Here is a 23281-nt window from a genome sequence, read left to right as displayed (position 1 = left end):
TATTTTTTTCTATTTAAATTAAAAATTTATTATATAGATAACATTAATATCAAAGATATGGAGAAGAATATTGGTTATGATTCACTAACTTCAATTAACATTGAAAATATTTTTTATTAATGGACATTTTTTTTTTACTTGAACTAAAACTTATGTAAATAACATTATCAATTATTAAATACTTTGCCAAAATATTAACAATGCTACTACATTGAAATGTCCATTCAAAAATGTTACATATACAAAATTTCTAAAAAGCAATATTTCAACATTTCAATTTTTTAAAAATTTTTCTTACAAATCTTTAGACATTAGTTAACTGTTAAAATAATTATTGTTGTACTCTTGCAATCCATATTTATTACACATATTGCAAAAATTTCATATTTACCACTTATTTTTAATTATTCTAATATTTTATATCTCTGCTAGCAAAATTTTATTTAATACTGATAGATTTTAATCCGATAAAAATAACTTTTAACAAAAATTATGAAAGTATATATTTTTATTGCACCAACTTTCAATTTTTATTTTGAATGATTTAAAAAATGATTGAAAAAAAATCAATACCAATTTTATAATACCAATCTTTAAATCTCTTATTATTTTTATATTAAAAACGTAATTTGATAGATCAACTGTCACCAATTAAAAATTGAATTTTTCTTTAAAAATTCTTCATAGCTTCTTTTTTAATTTATTCTTCAACTGCTTTATACAAACTTTCATTCTACTTACAGACTCGAACTCTCAAACTTACAAAGATATACCTACTTAAAGAGAAAAAAATATTTGTCTATCTAACTGTAGAGCACCAATTGAACAAGTGCACAGTCTTATTTAGGAAAGTCTTTAGAATCATTCATTGACTGGCTCTTTTTCCGTGGTAACTGTAACGTGATTGGTTGAACATCTTGAACTTTCCTAAGCCCCTGATTCGAACTACGAAACGTGATCTTTAAATTGGGCACATGCTGTTCTGCCGCCCAATCAAAATTAAAAATTGGCGTTTCTGCATGTAATTCGGAATCCGGAGTGTCAACCGGTGTAGTTGGTGTAGCTACATATGGACTAAGTTCTTGATGAACAACATCTGGTACCCTTTGCAGAGTATCTGACCAAACTGGACTCGAGTTCCAATGTTCCATAGATAACTCAGAAGGATCAGTTGTCGATCCTGTCGCTGTGGACGTTGACAATGTCTTACCCGAAAGTCTTTTATGACTGTTATTTCTATCGTTACAACAATACTCTTTATCTAAATCTGTAATGTAATACTTAGGCGACAATGTATCCACATTATATTGACTGTGACATTGAATGAATTTTGCACGATAACCGCTCAAATTTAATGAATTTTTATGGTGTGTTTTGTACCTATCTGTAAATTGACCAAGTGCATAATGGCTATGTTGTACATTCACATGTATGTTTCTATTCTCATGTTCGCTACTGCTTATCGACATATCAACTGGTTCTGCATCTTCTCGTGGATTTCTTGTTGCATAATCCTTTAATTGTGGTTTCGATGAATTGTGCAAATCTTGTTCGGAATTTCGTATATCAGGAGAGTGTTGCGTGTCGTTGTTATGTGCGTGGGATAAGGAACGAGTGTAATCTTGCTGCTGATTACTTTGGCTCCCGGTAGCATATGGCACACCGCGGTTTTGATTCCCGGAGCAGATGGTGTAAGTAAATTTAGTTTGAGATGAATACTGGTACAGCCAGGAACTTGAACGCATTACTTCCGCTTCTCTGTCACTATAATTTATATTATTTATTATTTTATTATTTTTATTTTATTTATAATTATTGATATTTATTGTATTATATATGTTGTAATTATAATTGTAACATATATTATTTAATTCATAAAATAATTAAAGTAAGTAATTAAATTTTAAATGAATTTTAAAATTCTGTTAAATAAAAAAGTTAATATTTAAAAATAAAAATATTTAAAATTATAGATATGGAAACGCACCTCAAAACTTGATTCGTACACACAATGATAGGATGTTGACATTCTTCGGAAGTATCTTTAACTTGTAAAACACAGTGTACCCAAAACCATCGTCCCGAACGATTTTGCAGTCTCAACAATGCAGTTGCAGAGCGTTCTTGATCAGATTGAATAACTAAAACCATAGGTAATATCAAAGCTTTTAAATATTTTAAGTATTAAAATTTCATTTAATTTTCAGATTAGTATTTCATTTTCATCCTATTTCATTTTTTATGCTTAAATAAGAACAACATTTATACTTATTTTCAATTAAACTTATAAATTTAACTATTTTAAATTATTTTACATACCAGTTTGATGTTTGCAATATGCTGTTCGTATCGAATCCCAATGTAACAAATTATACCATGACATATTTACTAATTCATTACGGGTATATTCCAAATGGCTTTCAGCCCTATAAGTAAAATAAGATTTTAATTTTCAAATTCCAAACTTGGTGAAATTTTTTATCAAACAATAAAATAAATTACGTTTTATCGATATGAAGATATTTCATATCCATAGAATGAATGGTGGTGAAAATATTTGTTGCGCCCTGCACGATACTTTCTCTCGTTTCTGGCAAAACAACGGGTGTACATGAAGCAAGGAAAACAAACTCATTTCGATTACAAACCGGAACGAAAGGTAAAAAATGGCCTTCAACTAAAACCACCTATAAAAAAAATAGCGATAAAACTAAACGCAAAAACAATATGAAATGGATATCAGCGAAAAAACAAAAATTTAGAATAATTGCTAGACTAAAAACTATAACTGAAGATAGATCAAGAATTTTTTATTCAACATCGACCAAAATATTGAAATTTTATTAAATATAAATAACTATTTTACTATTCTAATTAAATATATACCTTTTGATCGCCGAAACGAAGTTGCCTCCGTGAATTCCTGGATACGTTGATCCGGCAAAGAAACAATCTTCTATCGCTTGGAATAGGACTATTTCTAGATAATTGATTTTGTACAACCATGTGATCTTGTTTGTCTATTACGTCGTAAACACTATCCCCGTGGATAAGCAAATCCTCCTAAAATACATTTTACAATATAGGATATCGAATTAAATTTATATAATTCCTTTGATAAGCTATAGTATAATTAATATATTTTTATTACAAATAGTAAAATACTTAAAAATAATTTTTTTTATTTATTTCAATTATTTTTTAATATAATCGATTACCATAATTGTTGTGTCTGCAATTACTTTACCATAGAGTGTCCAAGATATTCCGCCGCATTTTCCGATATATACAACAGTTTTCCTTGCTGGGTCATCATCATTATAAATCCGGACATGGCCTGAAAAATTGCATGCATTGTATGGCCAACATTTGTACCGTAGCAACTAACGGTCAAAAATACAATGCGATATCATGATAAACAATATTACTTTTGAAAATCCAATGTTAGGGGTCGGGATATTCGAAGAGTCGGACGGACAGTTTTTCAAGGCTGAAACAAAGAATAAGATCGGTATGTTAATTTAATAAATTATCAAACATTTAAATACTATATATTTTTAATTTTCATATCAATATTTCAAGAAATTAATTTAATAAAGAAAATAAATTTTCTTTCACTAAAATATACTAATTTTTATAATTAATTTTAATATCGACTCATTGAATCATTTGATAATAATTGAGGTAAAACTAAAAATATTAGTTAACAATAAATATATAAATATATTGTTAATTAATATTTTTAATTAAATTAAAATTATATGTAACATGATCAAAAATTATTAGCTAATGTGATTTATGGCTCTTGTATAATACGTTATAAAATTTAAATCTTGTGATAACATAAAATTATTATGATGTTATAAAACTAATGTCGCATTTTATTTCTAGGATCTTATCAACAACGTTGGTTTTATTATTCATGAACATTTTAACTTAATACTATTCTAGATAAGGTCCTTTATATCTCAATAATAATAAAACTGTTTTATAGACAACATCTTGGACGAACAAAGAACAAATAGAAAAATAATAAATATAAATAAAGTGATAAAACTTCGATAATATTTATTGTAAAAAAAAAAAATAAAAAAATAAAAAGTAATTAAAATTATCCGTTTTAATAGTATTATAAAAATATCATTTCTTTTAATTATATATTTTTATAACATTTATACTAAGTATAATTTTTAAAGATTACAAGATTTTAAAAAATAATTAAGATATTATAAAAGTAAAAAGAGTTTATTCACATTTAATATAGTTTATTTAATATATTATTCAATGTTTATTAATTAATATATTATTATATATTTGATATTTATAAATTATAAATATTAAATATTAAATAAAATTGAAAAAAGTTTTGATGTAATACATTAATTATAATTTATGCAATATCTCGTGATTTATTTTTTCTAAAGATTGAATAAATACAAATATTTATAAAAATATATAAATATTGCCATAAAATTATCATTATCAAATCTAAACCTAATAAAATTTTTATTAATATGACTGAAAGATAAAGAAACATGATTCAGCCGGAAGTTAAACATAATTCTAACTAGATAACTATACAAAAGTATACAATCGACTATATCTTATTTAGGAGAATAAGAAAGAAAATTGAACCAAATCTATATATCCAATCATTAAGATATTATATCAATAAGACAATAATAAACTCAAAAATATAAATCAACGATTCAAAAGAACAGGTCAAAGTTAATTATAATCACTTAAATGTATCAATAGTTTTAATTTAAAAAAAGGAGAATTTTATACTATTAAAAAGCATAAAAAATGAAAGATTTTATAATGATTTTTTTATTAATTTATTAACATATAACTTATATAACTCTTCCAACAACTGATCTGAATATTTTCTTGAATATACTCTTATATCAAAATTTTTATTTAAATAAAAAAAATAAAAAAATCATTATGAAGAACGAATATAATCAATCAAGAAATAATTCGATCTGGAAAAAAGTAATAATTTGGCGGAAAATTTGTTTAGTGTGCGCGTTTTCCAACATTGGATCCAGGGGAAAGAAAAAAGTAGCAAGATAGAAGAGAGGGAAAGAAGCGTATGCTAATGCAGCCACGGCTACGTTTACAAACGGCTCTACACGGGACTATAGTATCGAATACTGTGAAACAATGAGTATGTAGGAGAGAAAGAAAGAACGACGGAGAGCGGAGAGACGATACAGAGGGAGTATGGGTTACAGGAGCGTGAGAGTGTTGTTGCAAAGGCCGACAGGTCAGCGGATCACCCGGAACTCGCGCTTAGACTCCGCTGAGTTTGAATGTACGCCGATCTTACCTTCTTGCCTTACCTACCTCCCTACCTTTTACCTATATATTACTCTCTACGCTTGCACAACGGAGATGCCCGAAGTTTTTGATTCTCGAACGACCGTTTAATATTCTTGTCAAACGGCCGATTCTTATTACTGAGAGAATTTGATCCATATCCGAACTGAAAGTTGCACGGACTTCCCTTAAGAGAGATTATTTTGTATTCCATTCGAACATCAATTGAATTGTTTCACAAAATATTTAAAAAAAGTTTTGGTTAATATAATTCTTGAAAAATATTTCGATATGAATATTTGATTAATAAATTAATTGGAATTTGGATTATCTTAAATTTTAAATTTTTATGCTTTGATCCAGTATTGAATAATTGGTGATTTTGTTTATTAATTATTGGATGATATTTTATTAAAATATTGATCAAAATCTTAAAAATTAAAAATATAAGGAATATATTTTAATATTTTGTATAAGAATTTTCTATTATTATATTGTATTGATTTGATCACATCGATTGAATCATTTGCTAAAATATCTGAAAAATTTCTGGTTAATATTAATGCTTTTTTATTTGAGGAATAGTTGATTAGAATTTATAATTTAAATACTTGTGCTTCGACAAATTAGAATGATGTGTCTGTTAGAGAAAATTTTGTACAATATTTGAATAATTATATTGGCAAACTAAAAATTAAAAGATACGAAGGAATTTTTGTATGTGAAAAATAAATAATTCTATTATATACAAGAATTTGTATAATTTGAGAACAATCACATGAGATGGATAAATAATAGAGAGTTTCAAGAACTTTTTATGACAATTTAGATTTAGTTTTTACAAATTAATAAGATTAATGTCTTTTTAGTTTTCTGTTTTGAAAACTAATTATTATAAAGAGATTTCTTAAAAGTAATGAAAAAGTGATATAACTGCGAAATTATGGAGACGCAACGATTTATTTAGATAATTCACACTAGGATTTGCAAAATTTATAAATTATATGTTTATAATTTCATGAACATCATGATTATAATTTAATATCTATTATTAACAATTTATTGCTTTAAAATTTATAAACATTAACTTATAATAGATATACTATAAAATCAATTTCTATTATCCTATTAAATAAATATAATTTATTATTTCAAAATTAAATTTAAAATAAATAGCAAATATCAATTGATTTTTAAATATATAGTTATGATTTCATATTAGATATAGATTTGATAAAATAAATGGTCAAATATAACATAAATTATAGATATATAAAAACGCAAAAATTATTTGAAATAATTAGTTTCACGTAAATATAAATAATAAGAACTTCAAGAGATAAGATACAATATTCATAATATTTATTTTCTTATGATACATATTTGTAATCTCTTGAACGAAATATCATATATTATATAAAATATTTCATAGTTATAAAAAATATTTTTATAACATAATACATTATTAATGTAATTTTCAAGAAATAGTCGAAAATAGATTTTTAAATTTTCAAAATACAATTATATAAAATACTTAGTCATTATAATTATCTATCACCTTGAAATAACTAATACAGTTATTATACTATATTTTGATATTGGTTTTTGCGGTGACGTACAGGTCTACTGGAAGATGGAGAATGTAAAAATTAAAACGACGACCGTCTCGCCATGAAACAAAGGCATAGCGTTCACTGTACAAGAAGTATACACAAAAGCATTCATAATTTTTTATTGTTGTCTGTTAAGTTTTTTTATTTATATCTCATTTACATTATATATAACGAAATATTCGAATTTTTTAAAATTTTAAAAAAATTACATGTTTTAACTAAAGAAATTGATTTTATTTAATATATCCTTCAAATTCCAATTTAATTTCATCGCATAATAATAAAAATAATAATAAAAAAATATTGTATTTGTTATAATAGGAATTTCTACTTAATATTTTGAATTTTTCTCTTCTAATAAGAAAATTTTTAAAATTTCAATTATCAAATATAATATTATATTTTTAAAATAACAAAGGATCATTATCAATTTAAATTTATTATAGCAATTATAAAAAATAAATATTTTTTTAACTTCATATTGTGCATTATAAAAAAATATTTCAAATGTTAATTTAAATATTTATAAGATCATATCTTCAACTCTGTCATAACAGTATTGTGAAAATTATTTTTCAATTTGACAAAGATTACTATCTATCATACTATTTCTTCATTATGTTTTATGATTTAATTTAATTTACTTAATTATAAAAAATAGCAATTTCTTCTTATTAATTATACGCTATAATCTATGTTTCAAGTATTCATGATTTCTAACAATTTAAAAAGTAAATAATAATATTTATTATGTTTAACAATTATTAATATAATTGAGATATGCAAGATCATTTTCAATATAACATTGATCTTTAATTTAATAAATTAAAAAATAGAAAATTCTCAATGAAATTTTATATAATGTACTGTAACATTTGAAATTTAATCTATTATGGATCTAAAATACAACATCAATCATTTTATTATGAATATCCTTAAATTGCATATGAAAAAAATAACCATTAAATTTCAAACATAAAGAATTCTTTTGTAAACATTTGAGTTTTTCATGTATTTTACTTAATTAGATGCAAATTGTATTTCAAGAATTTTATATTCAATTCTATGTACTATTGAATCGATTCAAATTTATTATCGATATTTGATATATTAACAATATATATTTTTAAAAATATTTCTGAATATTCATTTATTTACAATTATTTTAAATTAATAATGATGATATTGCTTTGCAAATCTATATAAATATAAAATTATTTAAAAATATTAGTAATTTAGCTAAATATATTAATGATTAATCATTGATTTTAAATTAATAACGCTGGTACTTGAAGTTAATATATTAACTTTACTTTCAACTATGTTCAAGTATAAAATGTCGTAAGATATCACTAAAAACTAGTTAAATATTTGATTTTAGTTTTTCAAGAGAAGCACTGAAAATGTAAAACATCTTGCGATAATAAAATGAACCATGCACCGATCCTCTGGCTCATGTCGCGTGTATTCAACAAATTATTAAATTAAACAAACCAATTACTCTATGGTAGATAGATTTCTTTTTACATCTAATGATATTTTACAACTTTCTTATAACAATAAAAAATCTTTTTAAGAAAATAATAATTGAACGAATTATAAATTTCTGAAAGCAAAATATAATTTATTAATATAGATAATTCTGTTTTCATTCGTTCAAAACTAAATTAAAATTATTTAAAATAACAGAAACAACTTATAAATACTCATTATAAATTTTATCATATAATTATTATATCAATTATATTAAGATAAGTCAGCTGTACTTGTTTTCGCGGTAGAGTTTTCCGGAATCAAAAATGGCGGTTGCCAAGCACTGTTTAAAAGATCGCTTGAATACAACAGAACATCCATCTATATAATAATCTATATATCTATCTATATAAATACTATCGTTTTTATAAATTGAATATTCATAATAACACAATCATAATCAACTCGATAAGAAGAAATAAATGCGCCAATAAGATATTACTATGAATATTATAATAATATTAACACATAATATCTAAAAATCTTGATTTCCAAATTTATAGAGCGGTTTTAATTAGGTTTACCTATTAATGCTTACCTTGTTGAAAGTAATTGGCTTTTCGAAGAAATACGCAGACCAAGGCCATAAGCTGTAGTTGAGAAAGTCTCTGACGGGTTGAGGGCGGTAATGGCAGTAAATCACGTAAGTTGGCAATTTCGGCATTTATCAGGTCCCTTCGAAGTTTGCTGGCACCTTTCGTTGATTTGCTCGCATCTATCCTTCAAGCACACACGGATGTTACTGATACGCTATACTTCGCGGACGACTGAATTTACTTGCGAAATTGACGCGCGTTGTATATACATTTTTACTATTTTTAAACGATTCGTATAGATAACAAATCTAGCATACATATAGGTATTTTAAACTTTTTTAAAAACTTATATTATTAATTTCTATGAATTTTTACTAAATTTATTTCCGAATTTTCTTTTCTTTATTATATAGTCTAATCCATATTATTATCCAAAATAAATTACAATTAAATTACCATTCAAAAAAAGAATAATGTATCGCGTCAATCGGTAAAAAGTAAATTGTCAAAATTCGAACCAATGATCCACGATGTGGCGAACGCCACTATCGGAGGCGCTTAACGAAAGGGGTAGAAATCATGATTGACGGTCAATGCTCTAGAGATAAGTGATGTATGCGACGTGTTAAACATATCATTTGACATGTCGATCACGTGACCGAACATTACTTACCGATTGAACATATTTCGGTGACCAGGAGGACATTAGTAGCGGATCACTTGTAGACGACGAACGAGACATCCGGGTCGGCAGGTTCTCGCAAAACTGCAGCTACGATCTAACATCCGGGTCATAACGCGCTACTACACTGAACACGTGGATACTGGCGGAGGCTGGTTCTCCTACCTTCTCACCTCCGCAGCCCCCCTTTTTCTCCTTTGCCGCCACCACCACCACCACCGCCACCCACCTTTACCTCCCTTTCCGTCCACCTCGAGTATAACTGTCCTTCTCTCACTTACGACAGGTACGATAATCTCTTCCCTGTTTCACTGTTTATATTCCTTAGTCGCTCCCACTCGTCGATTTATCTCACTCGTTTATTCCCTTTCGCCACTTTTTCGCTCGCTCGCACCTTTACCCCGTGCTGCTACCACGGTCACGATCGGGCAGTCGTGTTCCTCTACCACCGCCATCATCGCCATCCTCGCCACCACCACCAGCTACTGGTTGCGTTTCCTGTACATGCGGTTTTGTCCGAATCATTTGCGCAAAGTCCCGCCTTAAGAACTTTTCGGTATTGCTCCAAGCGTGCTCCAGGGGTACCATAGTGTTCGGGTGAGGTTGAGATTGAGATTTTTCGAAGCGAAGTTTATATTTTGAACGATATAATAACAATCTGTAAGTCATTAAAAAATGTGATTTGTATTTTTTTTTTTTTTTTTTTTTTTTTATGTATCTGGAGAGAATTTCAGATAACTTTGGATAATTTGAGTGACATTGAAACATGAAATTTAGGAATAGAATATCAAATAAAAAATATTATTGAATTTCTAGGAAGAAAAAAATGAAGATATATATATATTATTTTCTTCAATTATTTTTTAATTATTTCATTAATTGAAAAAAATTACCGTGTATTTTTTTCTAAGATATATTCATTATTTTATTATACATTTTTTTTTAAAGTGTCTATTTCCTGTTTAAAATATTGTTTTACAAGATTATTGGCATCAGAGGCAGCTTTGTGTCAACTATTAATGATTACATTATAATAAACTATTGATCGAATGAATTTTTCTTCCTTTTTTTATAGAATATTAATATTTACTTGAAATTATTTTTATTCTAATAATATTGAATAATTTTACCTATCTTAAATTATTACTTATCTTTCGATTTTTGTATAAAGATTTGTTGACATTTATCTTTGTCTATTGATGAAAACTAATTTACTACATATAAATTGAAGTAATACATTTTACTTTTTTATTTTATTTCATAATCATAATTCGCACAAAACTGCTCGAAATAATTGGAATAGCATTTTATTAATTTTAATAACAAATGAGTTTATGTATTTATTTTATTCTACAATTCAAAAATATGATCCCTTAATTATTTTGAGCAACACATTCATATTAATTGGTTCATTCGACGGTGATTTCTTTTGAATTTAAAATTATATTCAAAATAAAATACCAGAACAAGAAATTTTTAAATCAAAAATAATTCAAAATCCATAAACATATTTTATCCATTTTTTAAATTACAGACGATTCAATTTTTTATTTTTTATTTGTCATATTAAAAGCAAAAGTATCTGTAATTTATTCAAAAGAATAATATATAAGTTATCCCAAGTTTTAATTTCCAAATTTTATCAATATATTTTATAAATTTAAATAAAAGAAAAATATTATAAATATAAATCATTTGAAATTTTATTAAAAAATTATGATAGAAGTACAAAGAGAATAATAATGGATTTGTTTAGTCAATATTTATATTTAATTTATTTCTCATGATAATCTACTTCTCATAATAATTTTATGTCAGCTGTTTCTATTTTTCATAATATTGTAATATTTCCAAAATTAATATTCCATTTTAAAATATCCATTGTTCTTTATAATACAAAATTAAGAGCGATCAAAAATTGAATATATTTCAGATTTCATTGAATACATAATTAAAAGCGATCAAAAATTAAATATATTTCAGATTTCATTGAATACATGATTAATTTATCAATTTATTATATAAACTTATTATATTTTCAACAATCAACAATTATTTTATTTTAATATATTTTTCTTGTATTTCAAATAAATGCATAAATAAATAAATTTAAATATTATTGATTTATTCTCTTTGTATTTTGTATTTTTATCATAATTTCTTAATAAAATTTTAAATGATGTTTATATATATATGTTTACATGTACATTTGTTAAAATTATAGCTATCTTGACCGTCAATAAAATAAAAAATCGATGAGCTTAGAAATTGTATTAATAATCATTATTATAATTTCATTATCTAATTAATTAAGAAAATTTAAGAAAGCACCTTGTACATTTTCATATTTCAAATAATTACATTTTCGACAAAATTATATGAAGGAGATGTCCTCATATATGTATGCATAAATTATTGATAAATTTATGAATATCAAAACTTAATGTAAACCTATTTTCATATAATTGCATCAGCTATTTATAAAAATATTTTATGAAAAACATCCTATTGTCATATGAAGTAAATAGTTGTTTATAAATTCTAATAGCTGCAACTATAGCAATTAATTTCTTCTATTTTATTTGCATTCTAAGTTTAATTGTTTCTCCAGTCTTTTTTATCATATTTGCAATAATCAAAGATCTAAATATAAAATGAATTTATCTTAACTTTTAATTAATTTTATGTATAAAATATATACTAATATTAAATATTCGATAAGATTAAACTAAGGATAAATTAGATATTCTACCATAATTTCATAATTTAATTTCCAAAGAGTTACCAAAGTATTGGATATTATTGGATAGCAGTTTTTGTATATTGTATAGCAATTGTATTTTGAACTTCATCTATAATATAAATATTATTTCTTATTAAATATACCATATTTACCATATTTCATTAAAAAATAAAAATTTCTTGAAATGATACATCAATATATATTTTAAAATTTAACTAAAGATTCAATAATTATTGCAAATTTTTTTTTTAATATAAATTGTATAAAAGAGATTACTTTTTTAGTAACTTTCGTTTAAATAATGCTAAACTAAAATAAAATTATTTTTAAACAATTTGATAAAATTTCTTTAAGTTATGAATGCAAAACTAAATCAAGTATTAATAAATTAAATACAAATAAAATTAATTTTTTAATTTTTTAATTTTGTCAAAATTCTTATCGATTTTGAAAAATTAATTATCTATAATTTTGAAAGTATCGAAATAAAAAATAGTTATTGAATTACAATAAAGTTAATGGCAATGAAGTTATATTAATATTTGACTATGTATATTTCAAATAAAATTTATCGGCGTTACAATTTGCTGTAATATGTAAATCATAATAAATGAAATCTTATAAATTACGTATAGATGGACTATAAATTAACGTTTTCGATAATGCATGCATATATAGAATGAGGCACTTAATACGTACGTAATAAATCATTATTTTCATTTGAAAAATAATTCCATAATTACAATTCTAAAAAAATTATTATTATCAGATTTTTTGAAGCGTAAAATATAAAATTTCTCACATTTCCTAATTAAATTATTAAAATAATGATTCTTTTCTTTCTAATTTTTTAATTTTAATTTACTATTTTTTTTCAAATTTTTTTAATTTCAAATATTTATTGTGATATAGATATAAAATTTATAAATACATCTTTTTAATTTTATTATAATTTTTTTACTTTTTTTATTACAGTACAAACAGTTTTATATTTCTGTGTATATGTATATTTTGTATATATATGTGTGTATAAATAAAAAAAAAAGATATTTGTTGTGAATATATTGTGTAGAACAGAATAATTAAGTTAAAATGTTTGATTGACTTCAAAATTTACCATATATATTAAAAATACAAATATTTCTAATATATTGCATTTTATTATATTTTACTTAATATACTTTTTATTGTGTTTATATGCACATGATTTATTGAATCTTACAAAATACCCTCCTCTATATAATTTGATATATAATATTTTCATTTATTGAATTTAACATAATAGTATTTTAATTTAAAATATTATGCTATAAAAAACTGAATAAATGCTAACTATGAGAAAGAGAATAATTGATTAAATAAAACGTGTTAAGTGTCTCACGCTGTACATGTACAAAACATTTTGTTCGATTTCGTTACTAAAAATATATTTATATTATGAATTCTAAATATATTTTAACTCCTATTTTTTAATATAAAGGAGAAAGATGTATTTTATAATCGTAAATAATATATAACATAGATACTAAAGTATTCTATTTATAATATATTTGATTTTATGAAAATTTTAGATTAATGATATTCTTTCGATAAATATTTTGTGCAAAATATTGCAGAAAATAAAGAAAATATGATTAATGATTAATGGTTATACATTTTATGAACAAGTTAATGAATTAAGTCTTTGATAATGATATTTAAACATTCATATAAAATTAAAAATATTTCTAATTATATATTTTCAAAATACAATTTTCAATCATTATATTCAAAATAAATAATAAAATACTCCATTCGATAAAACGAAGCAATTTCATTTTCTTTTATTGTATTAATATCGACAAAAAAGTGCATTAATAATTTTGAATCAGCAAAATTTTACATAATATTTTAATTATCCATACTTAATTGAATACGATTTTTATTTCAGTACACGATTTTAACTTGAACATAAGAATAAATATTTCATATTAAAATTACGTGAAACACATTATGTTGTACACGTAACTTTTATTTATTTATTTATTATTGATCAATTATCATGAATAATCCAACATTATAGATTTAAAAAAAAAAAATCTCAAAAAAAATTAATAATTTCAATTTCTTTATTTTTAAATATTTGCATTGAATATATGTAATTACTAAATAAGTAAAGAATCGATACTTGGGTCTTTTCATTTTTTTGCATTTCACGTTTCTTCACTGGCACATATTTGTGCAATTGTATATATTAAAAGAATTGGAAGTTACAATTATGTAGAAATTAAGAATTTATAAATAGCTCTTTTTTTCTCTTTCTTTCTTTTCTTTGCAAATATAATCATTAAATCAATCTCTAGCCATTGAATATAATTATATGTATATATGTATACATATTCTTCCAAGCTGTATATACATTGTATATTGTTATAGATGTTAAAGTTAAAATCAATTTGCACAAATTAATTAAAACATTATTTCGCATGATAGTTTTGTTTAATGATAAATTCTTTAAAAGTAAAATAAATCATTTACATCATTTCATTTGTATCTGCATATATAGCGATTTTCAATCATCTACTATACAGAAATCGAACAAAGAAGCAGAATGAAATGCAACCGAAACGTGTCGTTTGTTAGTAGATATTGATGAAACATAAAAAATGACAAAGCTAATGTAATAATATTATTATTATTTATGATTCAGCTAATTCTCTGCTATCCTCGTCCCATTCAGCAAAGCTTCTCGTTTTATTTTGCGTATCATTTTTTTCCAAATCTTGCTCTCCCTCGACATGTTCTTCTTCAATTATCATAACCGATTCCTGAGGTTCTCCTACACTGTTACTCTGTTCGCTACATTGCTCATCATATTCCACTATTTCTGTCTGTTCTTCTACATATTGTATAACTTCTTCTACTTGGTCAGAACTGCATTCTTCTAATATTTCAGATTGCTCAACTTGCATATCTTCATCCATCACTTTTTCTTCAACTTCTTCAACTACTTCCTCTACTATCTCTTCAGTCTCTTCAGTAAGTTCTTCTGAATGATAATTCTCATATGTTTGTCGTTCTACTTCTTCGTTTCCATGAATATAAACGATCATTCCATCTTCCGTGCCTTGCATTACAATCTGCTCATTGTCGCTAATGTTTAATTGTTGTGGCTGTTGTTGTTGTTCAGTCTCTTGTTGCTGATATTGTTCATTATCGATAAGCATGATCATATGCTGTCCATCAATATCATGTGTATTGTAAGTCATTTCGTGCGAAATATTGTTTAATTGCATTTCTGGTACCATATACTCGGATACATTTGAAGTCACTTCCTGTGATTCCGACGGAACACCGTCTCCAACGCCTAAGGAAGCTGCTATACCACTGGCCACATGACTCAAAGCTTCTGCTTCTGAAGAAGGCTCTAAAGAAATTGGTGGCATGGATACTGTATCAGAATCCCGCAAATCCTTATGCACGCAATCGAGATGAACTTGTAAATTGGTAGCTCGTACGAAAACTTTACCACAATGAGTACAACGATGACCCTTTTCTTTGCCATCTGACAAATTTCCATGACCTGTGTTAATTTCATGAGTTGTTAATTCAGTAACGTCTTTGAAGGTCTGTGAACACTGCATGCATTGAATTTCCTCAACTGTTGACGAATGTTGACGTGATGTTGGTCGATGATTATGATTGATTTGATGTCTTACCAATAATGTCTCCGAAAGTGCCACATAAGAACATGCTTGACATTTCGGGAAACACATACTTTTTGGAGGAGGCACGTTGTGTTTCGTGTAAAGATGATACATTAAAATGTTTCGTTTAGTTGCTTTATAGCCACAGTGTTCACAAACTCGCGGATCGAATTTTTCTTCATGTACATCTTGCATGTGCCTTCTATACATATAATAATTTGTATATTCCTCTTCTAAATCACATTTGTTACATTTCCAAGGACCAGTTTCGCCACCATCCACACTTCCATTACTCTTTGACTCGGTTTCATCGCTATTATTACTTGACATCAAATGATCAGATTTTAAAACTACATAAGAAACTTTTGTTTTATTTGCTGAATTACTGTCCGAAGATTTTGCTTCTTTTTGCATGATTTTCAAACGTATATTCTTATTATTTTTTACTAAATGAGGATATTTTTTCAATACTTCTCGAATAATTTTCGCATGATTATTTATCGCATCTTCTGAATTTGTTCTGTAAGATGATTTTCCCTTCTCCATATTCTCTTTTTCTTCGAGATCAAATCGTACTCTCTTAGATGGCGAAGGTTGTGTATCCTGGCCTCTTTGGAAAGATCTAGTCACAGACCAATCATCATCTGAATTCATTTCTTTTAAACCTTTCTCATTTGAATGACCTTCATCTTCTTCGTCTTCAGTTGTATCATTTTTACTTTCTCTATCTGGAGAACATTTGCCACTAGGCGAATTATCTCTTTTATATTTGTCTGGAGCTTGAACAATAGGTTTTGTATTATATGTAATATCATCAAATGATGAAAACACTCCAAGTGCAAATTCTTCAGCTTCAGGGAGATCAAATCGAGAAGGTCCAGGAGTTACTTCTGTAGGTCTATTTGTTGATGGCATTCCATGGAATGTTCGCATTTCATAATTAAGTGATGACATATTTTGTGATGTATCTAATTTTCTTTTCCAAATAGGAAGTCTATAACAATAAAACAATAAAAAAAAATATTTACAATTAAAAATAAGTAAATTAAAAATTTATATTAAATTTTTAGAATGATTAGATTTATCAATTTAAATAAGTTATTTATATTATTATTATATTTATATATATTAATATTCTCTTCAAAAAAAATTATTGTTATATAAAAGTTTTTAATATATAATTTATCAAATCTATGAAGTATATAGTTTTATACTTACTTTCTACCTGGTAATGGCTGATTTGAAAGTCCTGATGGAGTGGAAGTAATTGTTGGTTTTGTGCTAGGTGTTGAAGGCTTTGAAACTGCTATAACTGATCGTGTATTACACTTCATTGATTGTTCATTTTGTAAAGGAGCAGTGTTAAATTGTGCATCAAGTAATTTAGTTAAAACTGTCATATTCATTTTCTGTGCTGTACGATACAAAGCATGTTGCTCTGAAGTCCAATATTCTAACTGACCAGTGTACATAAAGCTAAAAATATTATAATACATATACATATATATTAGATATAAAAATTATTAAAGGATTAAAAATAAATTATAAAATTTACCTTATAATTGATTTTACACATTCATATGGCATATCTGGTGGCATAATGATTATTCCATCAAAATTTTCATCCTTTTCTTTTTGCTCACGTTCAAGTTGCATAAAATAATCTGTGCATGTTGTTATTACTAAACGATGAGCCTAAAAAATTAACAAAAAATCAATTATAATAAATACTAAAATAAAAAAAGAAATTTATTTATTATAATTCATAATTTTTAAATAATATATTATATATATAAAGTTACCTGAACAGTGATATCACTAGTGGGAAATTTGATTGTAAGATCAAGTAATTCTTCTTCAAAATAAAGCTGTTGTAATCTCTGAAGAAAGAAAGTTCCCCAGTTATCTACTTTTACTTGCTTTAATCCTCGTGAAGGAAGTTGTTTTTCCTGATTTGCTGGTTCCATTTTATATCTGTACATTAGTTAAAAAAATAATTTTCTAAAGTTCCAAAAACATTTATCATTAATATATCAAATATTTAAAATTTTTTGTTAAATTTTATTATTAAAAAATTAATAGAAATGCTTGTAATACTAAATAAAAAATATTGAAGTACTTCTAATTTTAATATTCTTTAATAATATCATTTAAATTATCAAATAAAGGTCAAATATTAAAAGATATATATACATTTTAACATGATTAATTTCAAAATATATTATTTTATTATACAATATATTTAACAATTAATATTCATTAATTTAATAAACTATATTATATTTTCTTACCTGATATTATTAAATTTAACTATTTATTATATTTATTTATACTGATGATCCAATGGGACAAAATCCTGTAATAGAAGAAAAATAAGGAATACCGCAAGCTTAATCTTTAATTAGAAGATAATAAATTATAATTTCATTTTCTCATAAAGAAATACTTATATCAATTTATATTAATTGTATTAATTATAATACTTATAACTGTTAAATTAGCTACTATTCATAAAACTGTTTAATGTCATAAAAAAAATTATTATTTACATTACAAATGCTATTTCATAGGCACAAATATTACTTAACATTCCTGAAAATAATCCCTTCGTACTTGTGAATCAAATGCCATAAAATCCATGTCATAAAGAAAATTATTGTCTCAATTAATTATTTCAGAGTAACTTAACCTGACTGGTTTCTAAAAATCAAAAGTTTCATATCTTATATTATAATAATAATATATTAACGAAGTCCATTGACATCGGAATATGGTTCTGTAACTTACAATAGCAAGCGAAGTACGCTAATATAAAAATTCTACAGTATATGTAACGCTACGTACATATTACTATAAAATTGCTCCGAAATTCAATTAAACTAAAATATTGCAAAAAGAAGAATACTATATAAATGAAAGGAAGTAAAAGAACTGATGAAAGTATCAGCGTATACTTTGTGGAACGCTGAAAAACGGAAGTTTAATAATGATGCACGTCTTCCTTTCATGATCAAAGTCGGACATATTAATGGTTATTTCAAATATATACAAATTCAAAATACCCCGTGGATATATTGCACGTACCTATTTAACAATATTTCAATATTCCTCTCAGCTCCATCTCTTATAAATTTCCTTAGTACACAAGTAATATTGAACATTCCATTGTATATCACGACTCACAGATGGAGTTATACGTATCGACTGATCACCACGGGAACAAAATATGGAGAAATGTACAACTATAAAATTATAAATTTTACTATTATAAATTATAGTAGTTTATAATTTACATATAATGTAAAAAAAAAGAAAGAAGATATTCTATCCGAAAATCATTAGAGAATTGAAAATATGAAAAAATATAATTAATTCCATAAATTAAGATTAAATGCAATACATACAGCATATTCTGGCCAATATTCTTATCCAGAATGCAATATACGACAAAAAATGAAATTAATAGATTTAAATATTATTAATAATCAATTAAATGTAATACAGAAAAGATTTTTATTATTTATAAAATATTAAATTTTTAAAAATACTTAAATATTTTTTCATAATAAATATTAAAAATAATTAATAATGATATCAAATATTATATATATTTATTGTATTTTTTAATCTAATAAAAATTGTTATATACATAAAAATATATTTTTTTTAAATTCCTTTAATAAAATAAAGTTTTCTTAAAATCATTAAAATTTTACATAATCTAGGGAATTTATATAATATCTTTGAAACTGTATTCTATAAATAAAAATACATTTACTTTTTTTTAAAATAGATTATATGATCATACATATAAGAAAAATAAATATAACGTCAATGGATGAGTGAAATGTATGAAACACTAGCTAATATCAATAATCATCGATGATTAAACATAAAAAAACCCCAATGGAAAATATAAAATATATTTCCATAAAAGGGGTGAACATATGTATATATTTTAAAAACTGTCATTAGATACTACCATTTGTTTCTTATTTGTTCTAAAATTATATCTTTTTAGAATATCATAATTTTAAAAAATGGAAGATTTGATATTGGATTTTGATCAAAGCTGCTTGTAACAAAAAATAAGAAAAAAATTGTAATAATATCTTAGTAAGTATCATATTATATTATTTATATTTTATAAAATTAATTTTTTTAAATATATATGATTTCTAAAAAAATATTAAAACTTAAACAACAGGTTTTATAGGATGATGAGGTTGAATTTCAAAACAGTATTACTTGTAATAGTAGTTGCAGTGTTAAGTTCAATATTAACATCTTGGAACAATTGTGGTAGTCCATCATTTTTTAAAAATACTGATTGGAAATCAAAATTTCAACATAAAGTAAGTAAATTTAGTTTAAATTATATAATTAGATTCAATATTCATAATATTTTTATAAAATTTCTTATATATTGTTTATACATTATTTTTAAATTAACTCTTAAAAAAATTATATGATATCAAATTATATCAAATTATTATAGCATTTTATCTTTTTATATTAATTATATTTTAATTAGAATTTTAATTGAAATATATACTTTATAAAATAAAAATTTATAAAATAATGATAATACTTATTTTATTATCATTTTATTTATTTTTATATAAAGGACCGATTAAACTTAGAAACTGGATATCAAGAAATAGATTGTCACATAAATGGTGATTATTCCATTGGATGTCGTAAGGAAGGAGATGAAGTTTATATACCATTCTCATTTATTCATAAATACTTTGAGGTAAATATCAATTATATATATTAATTATATATCAATAAAATGTTAATATTTTTAATAATATTAATATTTTTAATATATATTAGATTTATGGAAAGTTAGCTACCTATGATGGTTTAGAAAGATTTGAATGGTTGCACAGTTATTCCAAGATTGTTAATCCTAAAGGAAAATATGATCCCAGAGGAGTATTTATGACCTTTGAAAATTATAATGTTGAAGTTCGAGAACGTGTTAAATGCATCAGTGGAAATGATGGAGTACCAATATCTACTCAATGGGAGAGTCAAGGCTACTACTACCCTACTCAAATTGCTCAATTTGGATTATCACATTATAGTAAAAATTTAACAGAACCAGAGCCTCACAGAAAGATAATTGAAGATTCAGATAAAGTTAAAAGAGAATGGATTATACCTCAAGGATCTATTGCATCTAGAGTATTTGATAAATATGCTAATAGTTATGTAATGAAATTTGCAACACCAGAAACTAGTACTTCTGGTATTACTTTAAAGTTAGATCATGTGCTAGATTTTGTATTAAAATGGGATTTTAATATTAAAGACAATGGTAGTATCATGATTACATTACAATCTAGAGAAAGAAAGGAAATATATTATCTTCATTATATTACTAGTAATATGGTGTTACATACTTATAACAATCATGTTTATTATGGAATTGGTCAAATTAATCATCAGTGGAGAAGATTCACTAGAGACTTAGTTATAGATCTTCAAAAAGGTTTATATTTAAATGATAAAAATAAAAAGAAAATGTCTCGTTCAAAATTGAAGGCAAGATTTAAATATAATAAATAAAAATAATAAAAATGATAAATATTTAAAAAAAACATATTAATAAAAATATTACTTTACAGATTGTGAAGATAACACTATATGGATCTGGAATGATTGATAATGTAACATTATCTACAAGTGAACATATGGAACAATTTTATGATGCAGCTAGATGGTTTGTTAGTAACCAGAATATTAGTTCTGGTGGTTGGGCAAATCCTGTACGAAGAAAAGTAGCTACTGGAATGGCTACTCTTGAACCTGGATGGTACAATTTTAACAAATTTTTAAATTTCAAAAATTCATGATTAATATGTTTATTTAAATATAAACTTTCTGTATAATAATAGGTATTCTAGTATGGGTCAAGGCCATGCAATTTCTGTATTAGCACGAGCATATTATCATTCTGGTGAAGAAAAATATTTACAAGCTGCTGTTAGAGGTCTTCAACCTTTTAAATTATCATCTAATAAAGGAGGAGTAGCTGCAGTATTTTTAAATAAATATGTGTGGTATGAAGAATACCCTACAACACCTTCTTCGTTTATACTTAATGGATTTATTTATTCTTTAATTGGTTTATATGATTTAAAAAGCATAGCGACAGCTAAAGATGCGGAAGAAGCATCCCGCCTTTTTAATCAGGGTATGACCTCTCTGAAAAACATGTTAACATTATATGATACAGGTTCTGGTACTACATATGATTTACGTCATTTTACATTAAAAACTGCCCCAAATTTAGCTAGATGGGATTATCATTCTACTCATATTAATCAACTTCTTCTTTTAAATTCAATTGACAATGATTCGATTTTTACTACTACAGCAGAACGTTGGATAGGTTACATGAATGGTAAGAGAGCTGCACATAATTGATTTTTTTTCTTATGATCGATTAATTTTTATATTTTTGTTTTTTATTTATTAATATTTAATATCTTATTTTTTCATTTCATTTTGTATTATACATTTTGTAAATAATTTTTAATAATCACAAGATAAAGTGGACCAAAATATATTTCTCTTTTTGTATAATTGTAAAATGAAAATAGTAACAATCAAATATTCATTCTTAATTATTTGCTAATATTTTTGAAATATTATTACATTAATATAATTGAACAAAAAAAGTAAGATGATATGAATACTTATTTATTCATTATAATGAAATATAAAATTCTATAGTCAAATTAGATCTATATATATATATATATATATATATTATATATATTATATATATATATATATATATATATATATATATATATATATATATATAAAGAGAGATGTATTGCTATTTTAAAATAATTTATTTAATTTAATAAAAAATCATAAATAATTAAAAAAATTTAAATATTTAAAAACAAAGTTATTGCTAAAAATAGGACTTATTAAAACTTAACTATTAGTGGAATAATGTAAGTAATATAAATGTGTTATATGTAAATTTTGTACTTAAAGAATTAAACACAATATTCAAATTTTATAAATTATATTTCATAAAATATGAATTTTTTAATTTATATGTTATGTATTATATTATGTTATAATATAAGATTAAATAAGTTCCTAATTATTTATGAATGTTTTATTTTTAGTACATA

The 23281-nt window shown here is 24.4% G+C and overlaps 3 protein-coding genes and 4 long non-coding RNA genes across 14 annotated transcripts; 4 read left to right on the top strand and 3 right to left on the bottom strand.

Moving 5' to 3' along the window:
• Positions 1-94: 94 nt before the first annotated feature.
• dysf (neuronal PAS domain protein dysfusion) lies at positions 95-9833 on the bottom strand. 4 transcript variants are annotated; one of them, XM_003698058.4, is made up of 9 exons: positions 9678-9833; positions 9007-9188; positions 3429-3490; positions 3248-3337; positions 2887-3063; positions 2503-2687; positions 2320-2426; positions 1988-2141; positions 95-1764 (listed from the first exon to the last, which is right to left on the bottom strand). In XM_003698058.4, the coding sequence occupies exons 1-9, from the start codon at positions 9686-9688 to the stop codon at positions 840-842; spliced, it is 1893 nt and encodes a 630-aa protein (XP_003698106.1). In that variant the 5' UTR covers positions 9689-9833; the 3' UTR covers positions 95-839. The 4 variants fall into 4 exon arrangements, with proteins under 4 accessions (XP_003698106.1, XP_086768678.1, XP_012348330.1 ...); XM_086912552.1 differs by having other exon boundaries at positions 3219-3337; positions 9678-9830; XM_012492876.3 differs by having other exon boundaries at positions 9007-9183; positions 9678-9830.
• LOC147656967 (uncharacterized) lies at positions 879-6070 on the top strand. The gene is made up of 3 exons (XR_015293405.1): positions 879-1691; positions 1974-2153; positions 5024-6070. It is a non-coding gene; the product is annotated as an uncharacterized LOC147656967 (long non-coding RNA).
• Positions 2519-4114, top strand: LOC147656968 (uncharacterized). Its single transcript, XR_015293406.1, has 2 exons — positions 2519-3511; positions 3892-4114. It is a non-coding gene; the product is annotated as an uncharacterized LOC147656968 (long non-coding RNA).
• Positions 9834-12959: 3126 nt separating the features above from the next.
• Cp190 (centrosome-associated zinc finger protein CP190) lies at positions 12960-19321 on the bottom strand. Of its 5 annotated transcripts, none has more exons than XM_086912543.1 (6): positions 19200-19321; positions 18407-18471; positions 17918-18089; positions 17671-17810; positions 17334-17591; positions 12960-17109 (listed from the first exon to the last, which is right to left on the bottom strand). In XM_086912543.1, exons 3-6 carry the CDS (start codon positions 18080-18082, stop codon positions 15108-15110), a joined length of 2565 nt encoding a protein of 854 aa, XP_086768669.1. In that variant the 5' UTR covers positions 18083-18089; positions 18407-18471; positions 19200-19321; the 3' UTR covers positions 12960-15107. The 5 variants fall into 5 exon arrangements, with proteins under 5 accessions (XP_086768669.1, XP_086768670.1, XP_086768671.1 ...); XM_086912544.1 differs by lacking the exon at positions 19200-19321 and adding an exon at positions 18665-18799; XM_086912545.1 differs by lacking the exon at positions 19200-19321 and adding an exon at positions 18704-18777 and having other exon boundaries at positions 18407-18472.
• Positions 18604-19027, bottom strand: LOC147656966 (uncharacterized). Its single transcript, XR_015293403.1, has 2 exons — positions 18903-19027; positions 18604-18815 (listed from the first exon to the last, which is right to left on the bottom strand). It is a non-coding gene; the product is annotated as an uncharacterized LOC147656966 (long non-coding RNA).
• Positions 18906-19771, top strand: LOC147656965 (uncharacterized). The gene is made up of 2 exons (XR_015293404.1): positions 18906-19195; positions 19301-19771. It is a non-coding gene; the product is annotated as an uncharacterized LOC147656965 (long non-coding RNA).
• A 108-nt stretch (positions 19772-19879) lies between these two features.
• On the top strand, positions 19880-22753 carry Hsepi (D-glucuronyl C5-epimerase). Its single transcript, XM_086912590.1, has 7 exons — positions 19880-20064; positions 20137-20231; positions 20323-20470; positions 20743-20871; positions 20955-21668; positions 21752-21939; positions 22022-22753. Exons 3-7 carry the CDS (start codon positions 20333-20335, stop codon positions 22551-22553), a joined length of 1701 nt encoding a protein of 566 aa, XP_086768716.1. The 5' UTR covers positions 19880-20064; positions 20137-20231; positions 20323-20332; the 3' UTR covers positions 22554-22753.
• The last annotated feature ends 528 nt before the right edge of the window (positions 22754-23281 follow it).

The sequence above is a fragment of the Apis florea genome, unplaced genomic scaffold, assembly GCF_048593485.1.
Source record: "Apis florea isolate Af1SG1 unplaced genomic scaffold, ASM4859348v1 contig_3391_pilon, whole genome shotgun sequence".
NCBI lineage: Eukaryota > Metazoa > Arthropoda > Insecta > Hymenoptera > Apidae > Apis > Apis florea.
The sequence above is the reverse complement of the archived record's forward strand: the minus strand, read 5'-3'. Positions and strand labels throughout refer to the sequence as shown.

Bases quoted from the DNA above. Each gene is read 5' to 3' on its own strand.
- Hsepi (XM_086912590.1), top strand. From the start codon at position 20,333: ATGATGAGGTTGAATTTCAAAACAGTATTACTTGTAATAGTAGTTGCA. The intron at 21,669-21,751 runs GCAAGATTTAAA...ATTACTTTACAG, and splicing joins TGTCTCGTTCAAAATTGAAG to ATTGTGAAGATAACACTATA. The intron at 21,940-22,021 runs GTACAATTTTAA...GTATAATAATAG, and splicing joins GCTACTCTTGAACCTGGATG to GTATTCTAGTATGGGTCAAG.
- dysf (XM_003698058.4), bottom strand. The intron at 3,338-3,428 runs GTAATATTGTTT...GCAATTTTTCAG, and splicing joins CTAACATTGGATTTTCAAAA to GCCATGTCCGGATTTATAAT. The intron at 2,427-2,502 runs GTAATTTATTTT...TTTTACTTATAG, and splicing joins TATCTTCATATCGATAAAAC to GGCTGAAAGCCATTTGGAAT.
- Cp190 (XM_031919578.2), bottom strand. From the start codon at position 19,276: ATGTTCAATATTACTTGTGTACTAAGGAAATTTATAAGAGATGGAGCT. The intron at 17,811-17,917 runs GTAACTTTATAT...TTAATTTTTTAG, and splicing joins CTAGTGATATCACTGTTCAG to GCTCATCGTTTAGTAATAAC. The intron at 17,592-17,670 runs GTAAATTTTATA...TAATATTTTTAG, and splicing joins TGTGTAAAATCAATTATAAG to CTTTATGTACACTGGTCAGT.